This window comes from Taudactylus pleione, unplaced genomic scaffold (assembly GCF_031769625.1).
Source record: "Taudactylus pleione unplaced genomic scaffold, aTauple2 ptg000037l, whole genome shotgun sequence".
NCBI classification, from domain to species: Eukaryota; Metazoa; Chordata; class Amphibia; order Anura; family Myobatrachidae; genus Taudactylus; species Taudactylus pleione.
Window position 1 is genome coordinate 3,946,297 of NW_028284439.1, and position 18,961 is coordinate 3,965,257.

The window sequence follows — 18,961 nt, forward strand, 5'->3', positions numbered from 1 at the left end:
GAGACAATACAGTATACAGTAAGATTATTCCACCCATACACACTCACACGTACTCACCTACAATATCTGGACAGGTCCTCTTCTCCAAGTAGGCATCCATGGTCTTCTTAAAACAAAATAACGAGGAACCTGATCCACGAACTACAGGAATACCGTCCTCTAAGGATGGTACTTCCCAAATGACGGGCTAAGATTTCTCTTAGAAATGCCAGGGCTGAGCTCACATTGGCTGAGAGAGGTGAGCAATCAATATTGTATATAATACTGTGCTAATGAATGTTATATATAAAAGTAGCTCAGTTCACAATTGGTTAATAGTAAAGAATAATAGAGCACTTGTAATATATGAGATACTTTAAAACAAAATGTGTAGCGCAATACCTATGGAGTAAAGGTGGTTATTTTGATCAATAATATTTATAACTGCTTTTGCCAAAGTGGACATTCCATACATATGGTATTAGAGGGTTCCGATCTTGCCAACTAAACAACCGAGTTCATGAAAAAAGGAAAAAGGAGGAAGGGAAAGTATCTGCACACTGCTAATATTGGTTATGAACCCCTATATTATCTTTACTCACTAGTTCATAGATTGATGGGGGTGCAGCCCTAATCAACTGAATTAGATAATGTAATTGGAAAAAGGATAAGGAATTGTTGGTGGTGGGTGCACAGAGAAAAGTAAATGAAAAATAAAATATAACTTTTATTGGTTAATATCTAAAATAAATGTTCCCTATTAGAAAGGGAATAAACAGTGAAATATAGGGATTAAAATTAATATAAAAAACCCCACACATATACAATAAAAGGGAGGCAGATCCACTGATGCAATGTTGTGTGTGGTGTAACTACACCTAAATGACTGTAAAGGTGAATAAATCAATTCATCGTATATAATTGTCAAGATTTATGATATATTATAGATGCTATGTAGATAAGCAGCCAGACACCCTTTCTAGATCCAAAGAGTGTCAAGTTCAACAATACGTGTATTGTAATTACCACGTCACAAATATAATTGTCATTGGAACTGTGTATAGATATCAAGTATAGCCTTTATATTGGTGATCCTACCTCATAAGCAGATATAACATCCAATATAATGGTGTTGATACACCTATTTAAAAAAATATGTTTTCCACTTGCATATGAGTGCCACTGCACAATTGATAGTGTGTTATTACTCATACATCGTAAATGAAGGTATAATAAACCTGTATCCCAGTGTCAGTATAATGTGGCTCATATATTGCTAGAAGGGGAAATTCATATATAAAATCCCCTACTACTTATCTATACTGTGGATAATGACTCTTTATGATGGTGGTTTGTCAGCCTTAACATCGGGTTATCACTGTGTTATTATACTAATCTATTATCAAATGGGTAGTAGCAGTCTCATTTTAACACATTCATGTAATATATTGAGGTGCATTGGCATCATGCAGAGCAATATATGAGAACAAAATATTGGCTTATAGTCGCGGTTCCCCAAATGGTTATCTTTAATATGGATAACACATCCTTGTTGGGTTAGTATGACGACACGTTTATCATGATGTTAACTTAATTGTTATGGTGGGCCGGTTGTTGCCAGTCCACGGCAGTATCAACAAATTGCTACTGTCAATTGTACTATATGCAAGTGGAGAGTGATTCGTGATTCAGATTTCATAAGTATCACGCTGTGTGTCATACATCTGCTTAAGGCACACAACAGTTCCCAGTGTAACAGTATCAATTTGTCAGTTCTATTAATTAGAGACCGAATAATATACTAATCTGCAACAATCTGTTTTATGCATTATGTATCAATTTGTTGGAATCTAACACAGTGCGTGCTGCCATTATCATTGGTGTTACACTGTGTAGGGTCCAGATGCTCAGGGCATGCAACAGATTGTGGTGTACTGGTGTCAGCTTATTGGCTTTAATAATCACACAGCTGACCATATATTGTTCTGTAACAATGTGTCTTATTCTGCAGTGTCAGCCTATTGGCAATTGTCGGCTATGCAGAATGTTGCCCTAAGACAGTATGACCTAATCCACGATTGGTAACCTAGTACATGCCGCTACATAGCATCTTTGAGTCAAGGCTGAAAAAGCTGCTTACAGTGAAATGCGCGTGTTGGCGTTACTGGCAGCTCCATGTTGTTTGTTGTTTGTTGAAAGGGAAAATATGTCTACACTAAATTGACTCAAAGATGCCATGTAGCGGCATGTACTAGGTTACCAGTTGTGGATTAGGTCATACTGCCTTTTCCAATTACATCAACTAAACAACCGCACAGCAGATGACAGCATCTATAGCTTATCTGGCTGTCCCTATCGCTGCCTACCTTCTTTTCAGTGCAGTGTATGCCGCTGGCTGGTTCCCTTCTCTTGTCTGTCTTCTCTGTCTGCTTATTAGTGCGGTGCTGCGACGATACTTCACGTGTATGGCGTCCTCTGCTTCCAACGCATTCCAGGCTATTTGCCCTTACTCCACAGGTATTGCACGACACATTTTGTTTCATAGTATCTCATATATTACAAATACTCTATTTTTCTTTACTGAGAGAGGTAAGCCTCCGCCTCTCTCAGCCAATGAATGGCTTCCACCATTGACTTCAATGGTGAGAGCAGCAAGCTACCCTTTAGTAACCTTGTGGTTCTCACCATTAAATAGCCTTTCTTCTTAGCTACTAGCTTAGACTGAATAAAGACAAATAAGCAGCAATTAGCCTTGAGAGTTAACTAAACCAGTAGAGCACACTGGAAGATTATAGGCAGAGTCGTAACTAGTGGTGTGCGGCTGGTGCCATCGCATAGAGCGCAGGGCTCAGTGGGCAGCACAGTCATTGCTCCAGAGTTCCTGAAAAGGCACCCAGTATTACTTTAACAGTGCTGCCCAGAGTGTCTTTGGATGCTCCAAGTATACCATGCTCCCTGCCGCCTGTAAGTCCAGCGCTCCTGAGAATGCTCCAAGCAGTGCTGCACTTCTTGTTGCTGATGGTCCTGTAATCTCTGCACAACATCAGTGCTCAGGGAGTGCACAGGGTGCTCAGAAGCCCTGCTACAGGACTGATTATAAGCCCATCTAATCAGGACCATAACTAGGGATGTGTGATCAGTGCTGTGGGAGGCACCTTTGCTGCACTATGGCACCTGCGTGTGGCTTGCAGGGTGCCTGGAACTGCAGCCTGCAGTCACTAGCACTATTGCAGAGGTGCCTGGAGCATCCAAAGGTTGTTATGGACAGGCACCCTGCAGCTGTTGGAGCTGTCCAGCGCATCCTTAGAATGCTCTGGGCAGTGCTTTAGTTACCGGAGACAGTGGCCTCACCCACTTGGTGTGACATCATGACGTCACAGGTTTAGGGGACGGAGAAGGCATCGGTGCCTAACCCTAACCTCCCCCCTTAGTTCCTAAGCCTAACCTCCCCCTCCCTGTATCCTAAACCTAACACCCCCTTCCTGGTGTTTAAACTTAACCTCCCCCCTATTGCATAAACCTAACCTCTCCCTCCCCGCCCCCTAATAATAACACTCCCTCCTTGGTGCCTAACCCTAACCCTGCTACTTAACCCTAACCTCCCCCTAACACCCGGATACTTACCTTTGGGATGCAGGCGGTTGGGTTACTGGTGCCGGGATGCCGACCTGTCAGGATTTCGGCGCCGGTATTCTGACCGTCTGCATCCCTCACACCGGGATGCCGACTACATCCCCAATAATATATATACCTATATATGGAAATAGTATCATCTTATAATTATACATATGAATTGCATTTCCTGTTAGGCTTGTAATCCACATCTGCCAAGCTTTCCCTTTTAGCAGCTAGCTCATACTGAATACAGACAGATTTGTTAAATACAGATGGTATGATCTGGACTTTGCAAATGTAAGAACATATAAAAAGAGACACAATTTGGTCTTTCATTTGTGTTTTCTTTTTAAACTGATGCAAGTATTAAGCAAATGGATTCAGCCACAACATCACAACAATTGTCTGTGATTAGAATGAATGAATGAATCCAGAGAAAAGTTATATGAGGATAGAAAACAGAAAATCTGGCATCAGAAACTGGTCTACACCCTTCATCCTGCAGGTGCACATTTAGAACAAATAATGATTGCATAGCACAAACAGAGGGTTAGGTAATAGGGCTGCTGTTGCTTACATACAATGCCAACATTTGCTACGGTTTCAAATACCAATCAAGCTTGTTATTCATACCTGTATTCAGTAGTCTGAGCTGGTTTCTGAGTGGGGAATATGCATCCTCCCCTGAGATGAAGTCCAAGTTTGTCCGCTGGTAGGTACATGGAAACACTCTGCTTTCTATATGAAGACTTTTCACCCTGATAGGAGGATTAGGATTACAGTATTGCAGTATCTATTCATCTATATTAAATCTCTGATTTTGATTTTGTTTACAAATTATGAACAGGTGAAAAGCAGAATTCTCATGATTTCTGCTCAAAATCAACTGTTATTTATTGATTCATTTTTGTTTCCTCTTTCAGTATAATTTACTGTTAATTGCACTCTTTAATTTCTACAAGAAACATATTAATTCATTTAGGTTGTTGGGCGAGGAGACGAGTGTCTCATATGCTAGTACAAGATTCAACACTGCTAAAATTATAGAGATTCATGTATCAAAGCAAATATTGAGGACAGCACAGTGTATTTTTATTGTTAGATACATATCTGTTGTGTGATGGGAGGATATGGCAAAGGAGGAGTTGGGAAAGAGTCTGGATGGGTACGGATGCACATGCATATCAATGATAATAATTATTATCTATGCCGCTCCCTCTCCTCCCTTTTGTACCAAAATCCTACATTCAGTACCACTGCTTAGTTTTGGAGCTTAGCATAGCTGCATTATGTCAAATAGCTCTATCAGGCTCTCCCCGACCTTGCAGAGCTTCAAACGTGCAATGAAAAAAAAACCTGTTCATCAAAGCATACCCTTCCACCACATAACCATGTTACCAGGTCTCTGTCCCTCCTGCCTCAGCCATCTCTAACTTGCTTACTTCCTGCACTTAGGTCCCCTTTTACACAATCATGCCTCATGTTGTGAAGGTCTAAGTTTGTTGTGGACCCGGGGTGGTGACAGAAGCAGACACAGAAGCAGATTTAAATAAAAAGGTGGAGTTTTTAATAAGTGATTTAGCAGACATGGGAATGGCAAAAGAAGAAGTCCAGGTTTAGCAATAAAGTGCACTTGATAACTGTGGTGAAGCAAATGGGAGAATATCCAGATAGTGACAGGCAGGAAATGTCCAGTATGCAGGTTTGGTGAGCTGTAACAAAGTGCAGGCAGAGGTAATGAATTCCAGCTGGGAGTTAGAGTGTGAGGCAAGGTGCAAGGAAACAGCAGGCAGGGGAAAGGTAAATGAAGGATGCAGGGTGAGTCCAGCAGGTTTGGAGCAGGCAAGGTAACAGGCTAGTAGCGCTTCCAGGCAGACAGGTAAGGCACAGGTACTCTCTCTCAGCCGAAGCTGAAAAACACTTTGCACTGGCAATGAATGAAGGCTCTGGACCTTCCTAAATACCAGGTGCCGCGCTGTGACTGGCTGGAAAGAGCACATGACCCACCAGGATTGGACAGCTTGAATCACATGACCTGAGGCAAGATGGCGGCTCTCATACCAAACGGAACGGAAACACCACCAGGCCTCACCAGGCCTCAGTGACAATGTGCCCGCACAGAACAACATGCAGCCAAAGCCCCTCGCCAAACACCAGCACCGCTGCCAGAGACCCCACACCACAATGACCTCACAGGTAATACCTGGTGACCACCATCCCGAGAAACCCTGGCCATGACACATGTCTTCTATCTGTTTCCGCTCTCATCTAGATTGTAAGCTCCTAGGAGCATGGTCCTCCTCCCTACTGTCTCACAGCCCTCTTCTCTAGCACTTCATTGACAGCCTTCACCTTACCATATTGTGTATGGAGAATTGTGTTGCTATTTGTTACTTGTGCTCTGTTAATATTTTGGTTACTGTATTGTAAAATAATGTTCTGTTTACCCTGTACTGTATGTATGGCGCTTGTTGCGCCCTATAAATAAAATGTTAGAATATTAATAATAATAATAAAATAGCTATTACGCAGTGGTGGATTTTACCTAGGGGCTGCGGGATTGCAGCCCCCCAATAAAATCTGCCACCCGCAGGGACTGCCTAGTAGTGGCAGTGACTTTTCATTGGAAGCACTCCCTGCTGATCACATCCAGACAGGCAGTCCAAGGGGGTGGTGTTTTCTCCCTCTGGGACTGCCAGTCCAGACTGCTAAAGCAGAGAGAGTGCTTCGCGTGGGAAGCCACACCCCTGCTATTATGGCAACCATTCTAGGGGATGCATCTGATGCAGTCCCTAGAAGCCAGCCTGTTTGCTAGCAGCAATGGACTTAAGCCATGCTCCTTGTTTAGGATCCACTCCTCACTGCTGCCAGACTTAAGTTCCGCCTCCCGGTGACATCAGCTGTCGATCACTGGGATGGCAAGGAGGAGAGAACTGCATAGACTGCAGCCTATGTCATGCAAACCTCCCAGCCAGAGAGGTAAGGAGTCAATGCTACATACAGTATGGTTCTGATTTGCACCAAAGGTTTTATTTACTTTGGTACATAGACCAATAGTTCTTACCCAAATAAAACATATAATGTACTATCTTATCATAGACTCATGAAAAAGAAGGCCTGCTGACACACTAATTCTTCATAAATAACACATAGAAATCAAAGCCTCCACAGAAAGTCATGATCTGAAAGTATTCACTTACTGTTTCATATGCATACCACACAGCATCAGGCATGTATGCCTCAGCATATTCTGAATTCTAGATTTGTAAAGAAACAGACATTTTTACAATAGTTTTTTTTCATATTGTATATAATTGAATGCATTGGTGCACAATATGCAGCCTGAAAGTAATTTCATGATACCACAGTGTAAGCACAGAGTATTTGTCAGTCTGTATTGCAAGATAGTCTGTGTTTGGATGAGCTTATAACAAACTGTACTAAGCTATGGGTGAGATTTATCAAACCTTCTTAAGAGTGAAGTGGACTAGTGGAGAAGTTTCCCATAGCAACCAAACATATTCTACCTATAATTTTATAGAATTGACTTGATAAATGCTAACTAGCAGCTTATTTGGTGTTCTCCACTGGTTCACTTCTCCACTCTTTGGAAGGTTTAATACATTTCTCCCCATGTTTGCTAGCCTACTATTTACTAGCCTATTAACCTTTAATATGTTTAGTAGTCAATCGTCCTTACACTATTGAAAATATCTGTCATCACTGCCAGCAGAAAATTGCACCAGCCTTATTCTTGGTTCACAGAATTAATCTGAAATTATATAAATTACTTTGCATATGCTCACATCATAATATGATGCTTATACGCCCATGACCTGCCATGAACACATTTAGGGTGGGATGTACTAAGGATAAAATGCAGTCAAAACTCTGAAAATTGCTGTTTTGGGAGGATTGTCACATTCCAGAGCTTTTAACCAAGGGGTGGGCTATAAGCGACCCTCCAGCTGTTGTTGAACTACAAATCCCAGCATGAATTGCAAAATTTTTAGCATGGCCAAATAGTAAAACTGTGGTAGGGCATGCTGGGTAGTGTAGTTGTACAACATCTGGGGGGCCGCTTATTGCCCACCCCTATTTTAATTGATAGGCAACTACATTTCTATATGACGTTGCCAATAGTAGACCTTTGATAAAGCTGTGGTTCTAACACAGCAAAACGCGTCAGGGCCTGGTTGTGTTTCCTCTCCACCACCTTTTATACTAAAGGAGTGCCATCTACACGGTTCATTTGCTCAACCACTGGAACTGTGCCAGTTCATCGCCATACCTGTGCCCAGGGGACCGGACCTTTTGCTGAGGGCTGCCAGCACTGCTAATTAGGACCCCTTATTCAAGTTGGACATTGGACTTGGTAATTATTCAGTCTAAATTTATCTCTAATAATTGAGTATTAATACTCCTGGAACTCTATTCAGCCATAAGAGCACCCATGGAACATTTTTATATGGTGGATTGGATGATGCTTTTTTATTTGTTTTTATATAAATTTTATTGGTACATATTTATATGTTATTAAAATATACTATTTGTGAAAATGTCAGAATAGCGCTGTGATCTGTGTATTTTTTGTATGTTATTCATAGAGGTCTGACTAACCTCTTTACACAGCTGCTTTTACTATTGAGATTCCACCCCACATTAGCGCTCCTTCAGTATTGTTACTGTGTGTTTTTCACGTTGCCAATAGTAGCCCATGGGCATCCAGTCAAAGAACTGGATGTCTTCAAAATGCAAAAGACAGCTCTTGTCGGAAGCTGTCCTCTGCATTTATAATCATAATTATTAATGTATATGGCATTTATAAATGCTGTTATGCATGCAATCAGTGGTGGGATGTATTCCAGGCAATTAAAAATGAATGATACATGTGACCCTTAGTATACAAGCAAACATCCAGTTGCTGCCCAGTTACACCCATCAGTCGCAAGTGGAGGTGCAGCAGAGGTGCATACGACTTTGCACTGTCTGTAATTGCTCATAGTAGCATATACTCGGCTACAGAGCATGCACAGTGCTCTCTGTAAAACAGACTTTCGTGCAACTGTGAATCATCCCCAGTGTCATCACCCATTGTGGGATGCTCTTGATACTGTTCACCCCACTTTAGAAAATCACTGAGAGCAACTATTCTGCTGCGTATATTTTTATGATCTGCGGAAATATCTCCTGTCACGTGTAAAAATATAAGCACTGCATAAAGGTGAGGAAACATCAGTTTCTTTTGTGGTATAAAAATAAACGATACCCCTTTCAGATATAAGCCGAGACTTTGTCATGACTCCAACCCGGATTTTTGAACATGGCTTCAACCTTGTTTCAACTAGGGATCACCTTTCACACTACACCTTGTACTTGAGAAATTTCCGTGACGACCCTGTTCACACTAAGGGGTCTATTTACTAAGCAGTGTTAGGAGACAGAGTGAAAAGTGATAAGGTGCCAGCCAATCAACTCCCAACTGTCATTTTTCAAACACAGCCTGTGAGATGACAGTTGGGAGCTGATTGGCTGGTAGCTTATTACTTTCTCATCACTTTTCTCTCTGTCTCCTAACACTGCTTAGTAAACAGACCCCTAAACCTGTGTCTGCCTTGGCATTCACTGTGAGTCATTCAAAGGAGACACTTTTTTTGTCTCACAATTATGAGCTCATGAAAACTAGGTGGTGACTTGACTGCTGGGTGATGGGTACAATCATGGCCGATGAGTTACTATTGAGTAGCCCAGAGCTCCTGGTTTTCAGTGTTTTGTTGTAGTTTCACATGAAACTGATGCAGCTGCTAATGTTGCAGAGTGACTAATTACAGAAGGAGAAGGGCACCTTGTCTACACTACTGGGCCATGGTGCCAGAAACAGTGTCTGCTCCACTGCCATGTGCTCTGGGGTGAGATGTATGACACATTGCATTCGGGATGCGATGCATCCTGCCACTCTTCCATGCATGCTGGTGTTAATTATGTTGGGATTAATGATGAAAAACGCAAATAACAGCTCGCTCAGTCAGAGCTGTCCTTTGCGAGTGAGGGGCTTCCGGGTCTTTGACCCAGAAGTCCCTCTGGCATCCATCTGATTCGAACAGAAACCTATAGGTTTTTATTGGGCAACACCATCTGTATGTGCACATGAGAACTGCATTTTCAGGGGTTTGACCGCATTTCTTACTTTGCTGCATCTCACCCCTGGTGCCTGCAGATGAGGTTATCAGCAATCACCTCAAACAGCCAGTTAAGTATTTTCATTGCAATCCAGGTCTAAAAACCCAAGGCACACAATTCACACTACAGACGACCCAGGTCGGTCCCGGGAATAACCCTGGTACTAAGCAGGGTCACGGGCCAAGGACAATCGGGTTGGTGCTGTTCACACCTAGTCGAGACCTAGGTCAGGCCACAAGTCTCGGCAATATCCCATTTCAAAAGGCTATGGCCCTCATTCAGAGCCGTACGCTCTGAGCAGAGCGCACGCTCTGAATGAGGGCCGCCCTCCATGAAAATGGAGCGTCCTCCTGGACGCTCGTATAGCTGTGGGTCACCACCCACAGGCTATACGAGCGTGCATTTTGATGGCCGCGATGGTCGTGACCATCGCGACCATCGAAACTGCGAGCCGGAGCCTGCGGTTGAGGTTTTCAACCGCAAGCTCCGGAGTGATTTTGGCTCTATCAGAGCCAAAATCACTCCCACTGACATCACTAGTGATGTCAGTGGGCCGGCTTCTGACGGGAGGCGTTCCCGTGGGAACGCCCCCGTCAGGGTGGCACGCCCCCGGCACGCCTACCAAAGGGGGCGTGCTGTCAATCAACATCGACAGCACGCCTACCAAAGGGGGCGTGCTGTCAATCAACATCGACAGCACGCCCCCTTTGATCAGACACAATGAGCGAAGGACTTTCCTTTGCTCGTCGCGTCTGGCGCATGCGCACGACGGAGCTCCCTCCGTCGTGCGCATGCTCAGTCCAGAACATCGACCCACTTGCGAGCGGACAGCCGCTCGCGAGTGGGTCTGAATCAGGCCCTATGTCTCTAAGGGATATTACTGTGATCACTATTTAAATATGTTTTCAGACCTGTTGAAAGACCCATTTCTCCAATTGTATTTGCTATATGGGATAAATGAATTAATTTAACCCAAAGCAAGTGTAACCTTTCTACTCACTTGAAGTACAGTATTTACGTCATATACTAGTAACAATAATTGTAAAGCAATAACTACTACAATGTCAAACAAAAAGATTAAAGTGCTAGTTTTATTAAAAAAAGGCAAGTTTACATACCGGATTAAGAATAGGTGTAATTAGAAGACCGGATCCCCATAAAAATTGCTGATCTATCTCCCATGTTTTGTTATCAGAATAGAATCTACAAAGGTGAAAAAGAGATTTTAGGGGATTTCTGTAGAAATGAAGGGTTATTCGATCAGGCATTATATTTAATTAGTATATCTGTATAACTGTAATGGTGCACATACACACGGTCAGATTTTCTGTCAGATCCGAACGATAACGATTTTAAAACTTGTTCAATCGTTCATATCTGAAGGAACATCTGACATGTGTGGCTGCAACGATGAACGATGCGCATTCCCGTTTGTCAGATTACGATATCTGACATCTGATGTGTTTGCAGTCAGATTTGGACGATTCCATTCATTTTAATACTGTCTGAAATCGTTCAATCGCTCAAATCGTTGGTAAAATTGTTCAAATCGTTGGTAAAATCATTCAAATCATTGGTAAAATCGTTAAATCGTTCGTTTAATCAATCCATCATTCATCTGACATATCTGACCGTGTGTATGCACCATTACTTGTTACAACATGTTTACATATACACAGCAAAAGTAATTAATAACTGTGCACAAACCAAACTGATTATTTAGTTCTCCAAAAATCTATCTACAAACTGAGTTGAACAAGATGTAATCTGTTAAAAAATAAAAAACCTTTATCTAAAGCACTGTTATTATGATATGTTTTTAAACCCCTCATTATTATGACAGTATTTCCTTTTAAGAATGATAAAAATGAATCAATTTGTAAAGACTTACTCATGAAGTAGAGGCCTCACCACAGTTTCCCCTCTAGTGTGTGCTTTGTAGAACAGAGTATAAAGATACGGCAGCAGGGTGTAACGAATGTTTAAGTAATGCCTTGACGAATTTACAAGAAGGGAATCTGCACCATAGAAAGCGGGATCTTGCGGCTGAGATAAAATGTACAGGAGTTTTTAATTAACTGTGTGTACAGCAGTTATTCAGCTTGTAATACAATTCCTAAATTTTTCAAAGCAAGCTTTTAGGAGTTTTCCCTCCTCCAGCACTTTTTGAGCATGGTCCTGAATAAAAAATATCTCTCAAAAGCTTTTCTTGAGAAATATACTGTTCAAATACTCGCTATTGGCCCAAAAGTTTTTTTTAGAACTTTTAAAGTATTTGATGTAGTGTTGTAAAATGTGAGACACAGACATACCTTGGTCTATGAGAAACATGAGGAAGTCAAGGCAAGTGCTGAAAGTGTTTGCCATTAGCACCCAGGCCAGCTGTTCATGCATGCGAGAAGTGAAGGCCGGCTATTCACCACCATAGTCAGCAGCGCAGTCCAAAATTCAAATAAGGGAGCCATACCAACTGCCAGTGAGAATGCCAGTGAGGATGGCAGTTGGTGTGGTTCCTCTATTTGAATTTGGACTGCACTGCAGCCATACCTCTCTGAGAGAAAACATTCAGTGAGGAATTGAGACTGTGACTCCCAATATGTTGGTTAAAAACCTTACATAACATGGAGCGACGTGTTCAAACTTTGGAGCCAATATCGAGTGAAACACCATGTAGAAAAGTATCACTGCCAACATACACATGAATTATAATTGTATAGTAATATTAAATGTTTTATTATTGATGTTATAATATAGCATATATTGCTAGCAGTGCTGTTTGACAATCTGCCATATCGATGACATATTTAGTTCTAAGCAGAAAATGTTCTTGCTTAGTAATCAACTCAAAATAAATATTACCATGTAGTTCTCAGCATTGTGGTTTCTGGAAAATGGATAAAAGGCCCCGACTTGCATCCATCTCCTGCAAAGCTCTTCAGTGCTGTTATCAAAAAAGCCACAGATGTCTGCACCAATCTAAAGAGGAAATGTTGATTATAGCAATAGTGTTGTTTGGTTGAATAATACACTGTATAATACACTATATAGTATGCAGGGGCATTTCTAGAGAGGAGGGGGCCCATGTACAGTCTCCGACACGGGAACCCTCCTCTCCGCCCAGCGGCCGGCAGTGCACTGAGTTGTGTGCGGCCAGTGCCGGAGTTATAGACTCTGGGCACTATAGTGTGCCCAGAGTTTATAGTGTGTGCACAGTCACCGGGAAAATGGCCGCGGCAGCCATTTTCCCTGTACCGCGCATGTGCAAACAACGGGAAAATGGCCGCCGTGGCCATTTTCCAGTGGTTTTACAGCGCCGGACCCCCGCGCCGACATGGGACTCCGGAGAGGTAAGGAATATTATGGGTGAAGGGTGTGCTGTGCGGGGTCCCCCTGGACCCTGGGGTCCGTGTTCCCCGCACACCCTGCACCCATTATAGATACGCCTCTTATAGTATGTTACCATTGGCCTGATGCTGACATGTTTACATACAGATCTGTCCTCATACACCTTGCGTCAATATGCCATACGGCAGAAGACACCCGGCACTACCGAGCCACTCTGAGAGGTGTAGTGCACCATCTTTTTCTTTATGCAGCAAAACACCACTCATAGTGACCTAGAGACTCTAGGCTGGGAGGAATTCATTTTAAACACATACAAAGGCACAAATGATGCACAGTGGAACTTGGCATGAGAAAAAGCCACGGCCACTGCATCATGGCACTTTGTATACAGATTCAGACACAGTCGAACACAAATGTACAACTATTACCCATCAAATTTATCAGTGCAATCTAGCAATGTAGTTTTGTCACTTCCAGTTGTTTTATTTATGTGAATAAGATGCATATTTTGATCGAGAAAGACTCTTGGTGAGGCCAAGTCTTCTAGAACCTGCCGCTCCATGAGAGACTGTTTGGCTCAACTGAAGACACAGTGTATGAGGAAACATCTGTAGCTTAAAATATACTTATATGTACTGTGCATGTCCATAGAAAAAGCACAAATTGTGCCAAGTAGCCCTATGGCAGAACATCTAAGATGTGCCAGGCATATCGGGCCATATGACATAAAAAGGATTTGCTCACATCTGATACATGCTTGCAACAGCAGAGGTGGATCAGTAGAGGGGAGGGTAAATGGAGCACAATCGCATACTGTACTTCTTAATATATGCAGACCTGCAGAGAGAAGCATATACGCCTGTCACTAGAAACATCAGTTGTGGATGCCCGAGGTGCTGGTGCATATACAGTACACGCTGATGATGATGACAGTTTCCATAACTATTTAGCAATGTTTAATAGCAGAATAAGCTTTGAAGCTGATAATGCTTTCTTCATTGATGATTTTGTGAGCGTATTGTAGTAAATTTTTTATTTTTCTGATTTGTACCAAAGAAGCTATAACTGCTGTTTTCAAGTACTTTTTTATTTTATTTTATTTTTGCTAGAAAAACAAACATTTAGAAAGTTAAGATGAAGTATTTTCCTGACATAAACCAGATGCAAATGCTACTGGTGGCGACCTGCACACAGCTTTACATAATCGTACAACTGGTTGTTCATCGTGAATGCATTTTGTGCCTGTATTTCTTTATGTGAACATGTCAAACACAGCATCAGCCCAGGACAGTCCGCTTTTACATTTTAGTTCATTAATTATTAATAAGTAATATGCACTCACTAAAGTTTGGCTCTACAGTCTAAATCAATGTATGATTCTCCAATCATTACAAGAAGTGTAATGGAAACAGGTTTAGGATAGTTTTCATTAATATCCATTACTACTGACTGTGGGCCATGGCAGGTGGGGCAGATGTAAAATGTGCAGAGAGGTTTAGATTTGGGAGGGATTTCTCCAAACTGAAATCTAAACTGCAGTGTAAAAATAAAGCTGTCCAGCTTGTGTGGGCTACATGCAAAATCAGCCAGTATTTACCCCAAATGCAAAAAAAATGTATGCATCTGCACCCCTTGCATTGCAACATGGTTTGTCCTGGAGCACAGTTAAGCTGGCCATATACCAGACCAACTTTCCTCCAACCATCCAACTGTTGCATTACCGGATTTTCATTCCAACCAACTAACTACTGTAGTTGGATGGTTGGAGGAAGTTGGTCTGGTGTATGGCCAGCTCTACTTGCTATATATTAAGGTGCATATCCATTACACAATAAAAATAAATGATTGAATGATTGTGATATCGTTATGATTCAATCCTTCATTAATTGTGCAATGAATATGCTGACAATGACCAGCAATGCGCGCTCCCGCTGGACGTTGTTGGCATCTGTCATCGCCTGAACATGAAGGCCAACCTGTCGATATTGACAGGTTGTGCATGTTCGGGGATGAGGGAGAGTGCCTGCACTGAACGACATATTGTTTAGTGTGGGCACATTATCCATTGCACAGTATAAGGAACGATTGAACAATTACGATGTTGTAATTGTACAGTCGTTCTACACTAGTGTAGTTGATATGCACCTGTACTCTATTCCCAAATCTGAATCAGGCCTATGTGCATTGGTTTCAGCCCCATGTACTACTAGTTTCTCTACTCTGTCTACAGATCAGTTTTAGCACTGAAATATTTAGCTTTAATCTTTTGTCTATTTCCCTGCTGCTCTCAATGTTAACTGTCACAGAAACATCCAACTGGCAATAAAAAGGATCATGTTGTTCTACAAGTATAAACACAATTTACAGCTAATTCCCATAGATGACCATTTGTTTTGCAGGCTTATTTATGTAATGTGCTTACATAAGGTATTCCAAAAAGATTGAACTCAAGCATTCCTGGTATAGCCCATTTAATATCATTCCAGTTGGCAGCATTATCTCCAAGCCAATGTCCTGAGTATTTGCCTGCTCCAGCGAAAGTAGATCGGGAAAAAATTATGCTTCTTTTTCCAGGGAAAACAGCTTTGATGGCTCTGAAATTTAAAAGTCATTAGAACAGTGTAATTTCATGCCACTGTTGGCCTGATTATATTTATGGTACAATGATGCCTTAGTTTCAATAAATCTCTACAAAGTCAATTTATAGATGTACAAAAATATCACTCAGTCCTATATTTACTTTATAGATTTATGAATAAATGATAATCTATTTTATTCATACGAGTACAGTATACATCCTTTTCAAATACTTCCTAAAGATGCCTACAGTATAACACCATACTATCATATTCTAGCATAAATTATACTATACTCTCTATTATATAAGTGGCTTAAATTCCAACCCCACAGTTGTACAGTAGAGACAGGAATGAGGTTGTGCCTCTTACCTCCCCTCACAGCTCTCATCATTGGCTGCCAGGACATAGCCTGCACCCCACCACCTTCAAATGCTCCCTCACTATCAGTGTGTGACTGAATCCCCTATCACAATAAACCCTCATTATCTGTGTTTCTTCCCAATCTGAGACTTGCCACCTACATTCCCAGCCCCCTCCATAACCCCTGAGGCACACTGTAATGCTGCAGCACCTGCTGCGCTAGCAGCAGTGGCCATCCTCCCCCATCCATCTGCCGTGCAAATCTGCCCAAGGCCAACTCATTGTTCTCTGTCTTCTAAAGTCTGTTGGCCACGCAAGACTGCACCACGTCCCTCCTCAATGGATGCAGCAGGAGTTAAGCACATTGCTTGCACACACATGTGATGTCACATACATGCCCGCATGGTGACATGTATGCACATATGACAAGGATGTGGGCATACAAGTTTTGCAAATTACTCCTACTGTGCTGTGCTGTGTCCATTGAGGAGGGAGGTGGTGCAGTCTACGTGGCCAGCAAATATCAGAAAAATGGGAGGTGAGTTGTGCTTCAGCAGAATAAATTACAGGGTGGGCAAAGTTGAGGACAGGGGGAGGTGGTTATACCACTGCTGCATACACAGCGGGCACTGTGGGGTGTGCCTAGGAGGGGACTGGAAATGCAAGTGACAAGTCTCGGATTGGGAAGACACACTGATAATAAGGATGTATTGTGATTGGGGAGACATACTGATAGTGACTGTGTATTGTGATTGTGAAGAAACACACTGATAGTGAGGGTCAGGAGGGAGGAGAAAGAGCAACAGGGGAAGGAGAGGTCAAAGATTGAATGGGGTAGAATGAAAGAGAGACACTTGGCCAGAGAGATGTGGAAGAAAATGGAAAGAGGAGGTAGACAGAGATATGACATGGGGTGAGGGGGGAGGGTGGAGGGAGAAACAGTCCGAATAAGTGAAGTAGAGATGGATGGAGACAGGAGGAGACAGGAAGGAAGGGAGTGATGCAAGACAGAGAAAATTATGCAGACAGAAGGAATAAGGTCAAGAATAGGGGGAGACTAGAGGAATAGGCGGAGATGGGAGGAATAGTGGGAGAAATAGGTGGATACTGTAGAAATGGGAGAAGAATGTGGGAGACTAGAAGTATAGAGGGAAATAGGAGGAATATGGAGAAACAGGATGGGGAAGAATAGGGGGACATGGGAAGAATAGGGGGAGAAATAGGTGGATACAGTAGAAATGGGAGAAGAATGTGGGAGACTAGAGGAAAAGGCAGAGGTGGGAGGAATAGTGGGAGAAATAGGTGGACACAGGAGAAATGGGGTAAGAATGTGGGAGACATGAAGAATGTGGGAGAATAGGCGGAGATGGGAGGAATAGAGGGAGAAATAGGTGGATACAGTAGAAATGGGAGAAGAATGTGGGAGACAGGAGGAATAGGGGGAGATGGGAGGAATATGGAGAAACAGGAGGAGGAAGAATAGGGGGATATGGAAAGAATAGAGGGGAGAATATAGAGAAACAAGAGGAATAGGGAGAGAGAAATAAGAAGGTGGGAGAAGAGAAAAGTAAAACCCTACACAATTTCTAGCAAGCCAGCAAATATTGGGTTCAAAATACAAGTATTTAATAAATAGCCATAATGAGCAACCAGTGTGGCAAATGTTTATACATATCCAGGCACACATACTGTATGTGGGATTAGAGGATTTGTGTAAGTAGTCATTATTATACTTCTAAATCAAATAACTTCCTTTCGACTGCTGTCAGCCTCCATTTTTACCCCAAGTGAATAAAGGAAAAAACATATCTACAATAACAGCACAGAGACATATTGGCCAGGAACAAGGTCAGCTTTATTTAATTATATTTTGAAAGGAGGGAAAATGTATGTTTGCAAAGAAAGAATGGCCCTACAAACAGTATCGTTATCATGCCCATATAATTGAATAAAAGGCCAAGATGGGCACCAACTGCCAGCCCATCACCAACAGCTCAACCTCCCAGCCAATGATACAAAGAAGACCCACCAGATCTCATAATTACAATAACCAAGTGGGGGTGGGAACTTATAAAAAGGCAAGAGCCTTCCCAGCCATGAATCACTATTATCAACCAGCAACTCAGCCCCAAAACTTCACTCTAATAGGACTACACAATTCAGACAATAAAAAGGGACACCCCTTCAATTTTTAACCCATGCTCCTAAATGTATTCTTACACCACCTAATAGTTTAAATTCTACTAGACACATTAAATTACTTTGGTCTTCCTTATAACTACTGCTGCCCTTTCTGTAACAAAGGACAAATACTAACACTGTGAACTTAGGAGCACTTGCCATGTTTAATTTATGAGTGTTATATTTAGGAGGCTGACATGGGACTAACCAGCCACTGCTCTGGCCCAATCTCCCACCACCTTATTATGTATTGCAAAATCCCAACAGTATATTGTTGGCCTGATAAAAATTAGTTTGCAGAAATCCGGTAAAAGAAAACCTGTCTTGAACACAATTTCTGTATAATTGTAGACAAAACTTAATTTTGAAATTATTATAAACATATTTTGATTCACTTGGTTTGTTACAAAGCCACCTTTGCAAGTATATATGGTTGCACTATTTATAGTCATAGAATACATCTTCAATTAGCCTTAGTCATACACTGTATATGTCTGCAGACTAAACGGTGACAATAGCCAGCTTAGTGATACTATAATAACTATAGTTTATTTATTTATGAAACACAGTTCAAGAGTTTCACACATTTAATATTATTTCTTAAAGTATGTCATGGAAACAGGTATTATTTATTATGATGTGTGAAATGAAAAATCAGAAGAAAAAGAAGTATAAATGTAAAGATATAAGTTTTCAGGGATAAGTACTCTATTATAAAGGAT

The 18,961-nt window shown here is 41.8% G+C and overlaps 1 protein-coding gene across 1 annotated transcript in view; it reads right to left on the reverse strand.

The window, feature by feature from the left end:
• Positions 1-18,961, reverse strand: part of MGAM (maltase-glucoamylase) — a 242,917-nt gene that overhangs the window by 160,160 nt on the left and 63,796 nt on the right. The window contains exons 15-20 of the mRNA XM_088452310.1: positions 15,542-15,713; positions 12,634-12,750; positions 11,666-11,820; positions 10,893-10,977; positions 6,795-6,851; positions 4,228-4,352 (exon numbers count right to left, since the gene is read on the reverse strand). Coding sequence (XP_088308436.1) covers positions 4,228-4,352; positions 6,795-6,851; positions 10,893-10,977; positions 11,666-11,820; positions 12,634-12,750; positions 15,542-15,713 — 711 coding nt within the window. The remainder of the gene's footprint in view (positions 1-4,227; positions 4,353-6,794; positions 6,852-10,892; positions 10,978-11,665; positions 11,821-12,633; positions 12,751-15,541; positions 15,714-18,961) is intronic.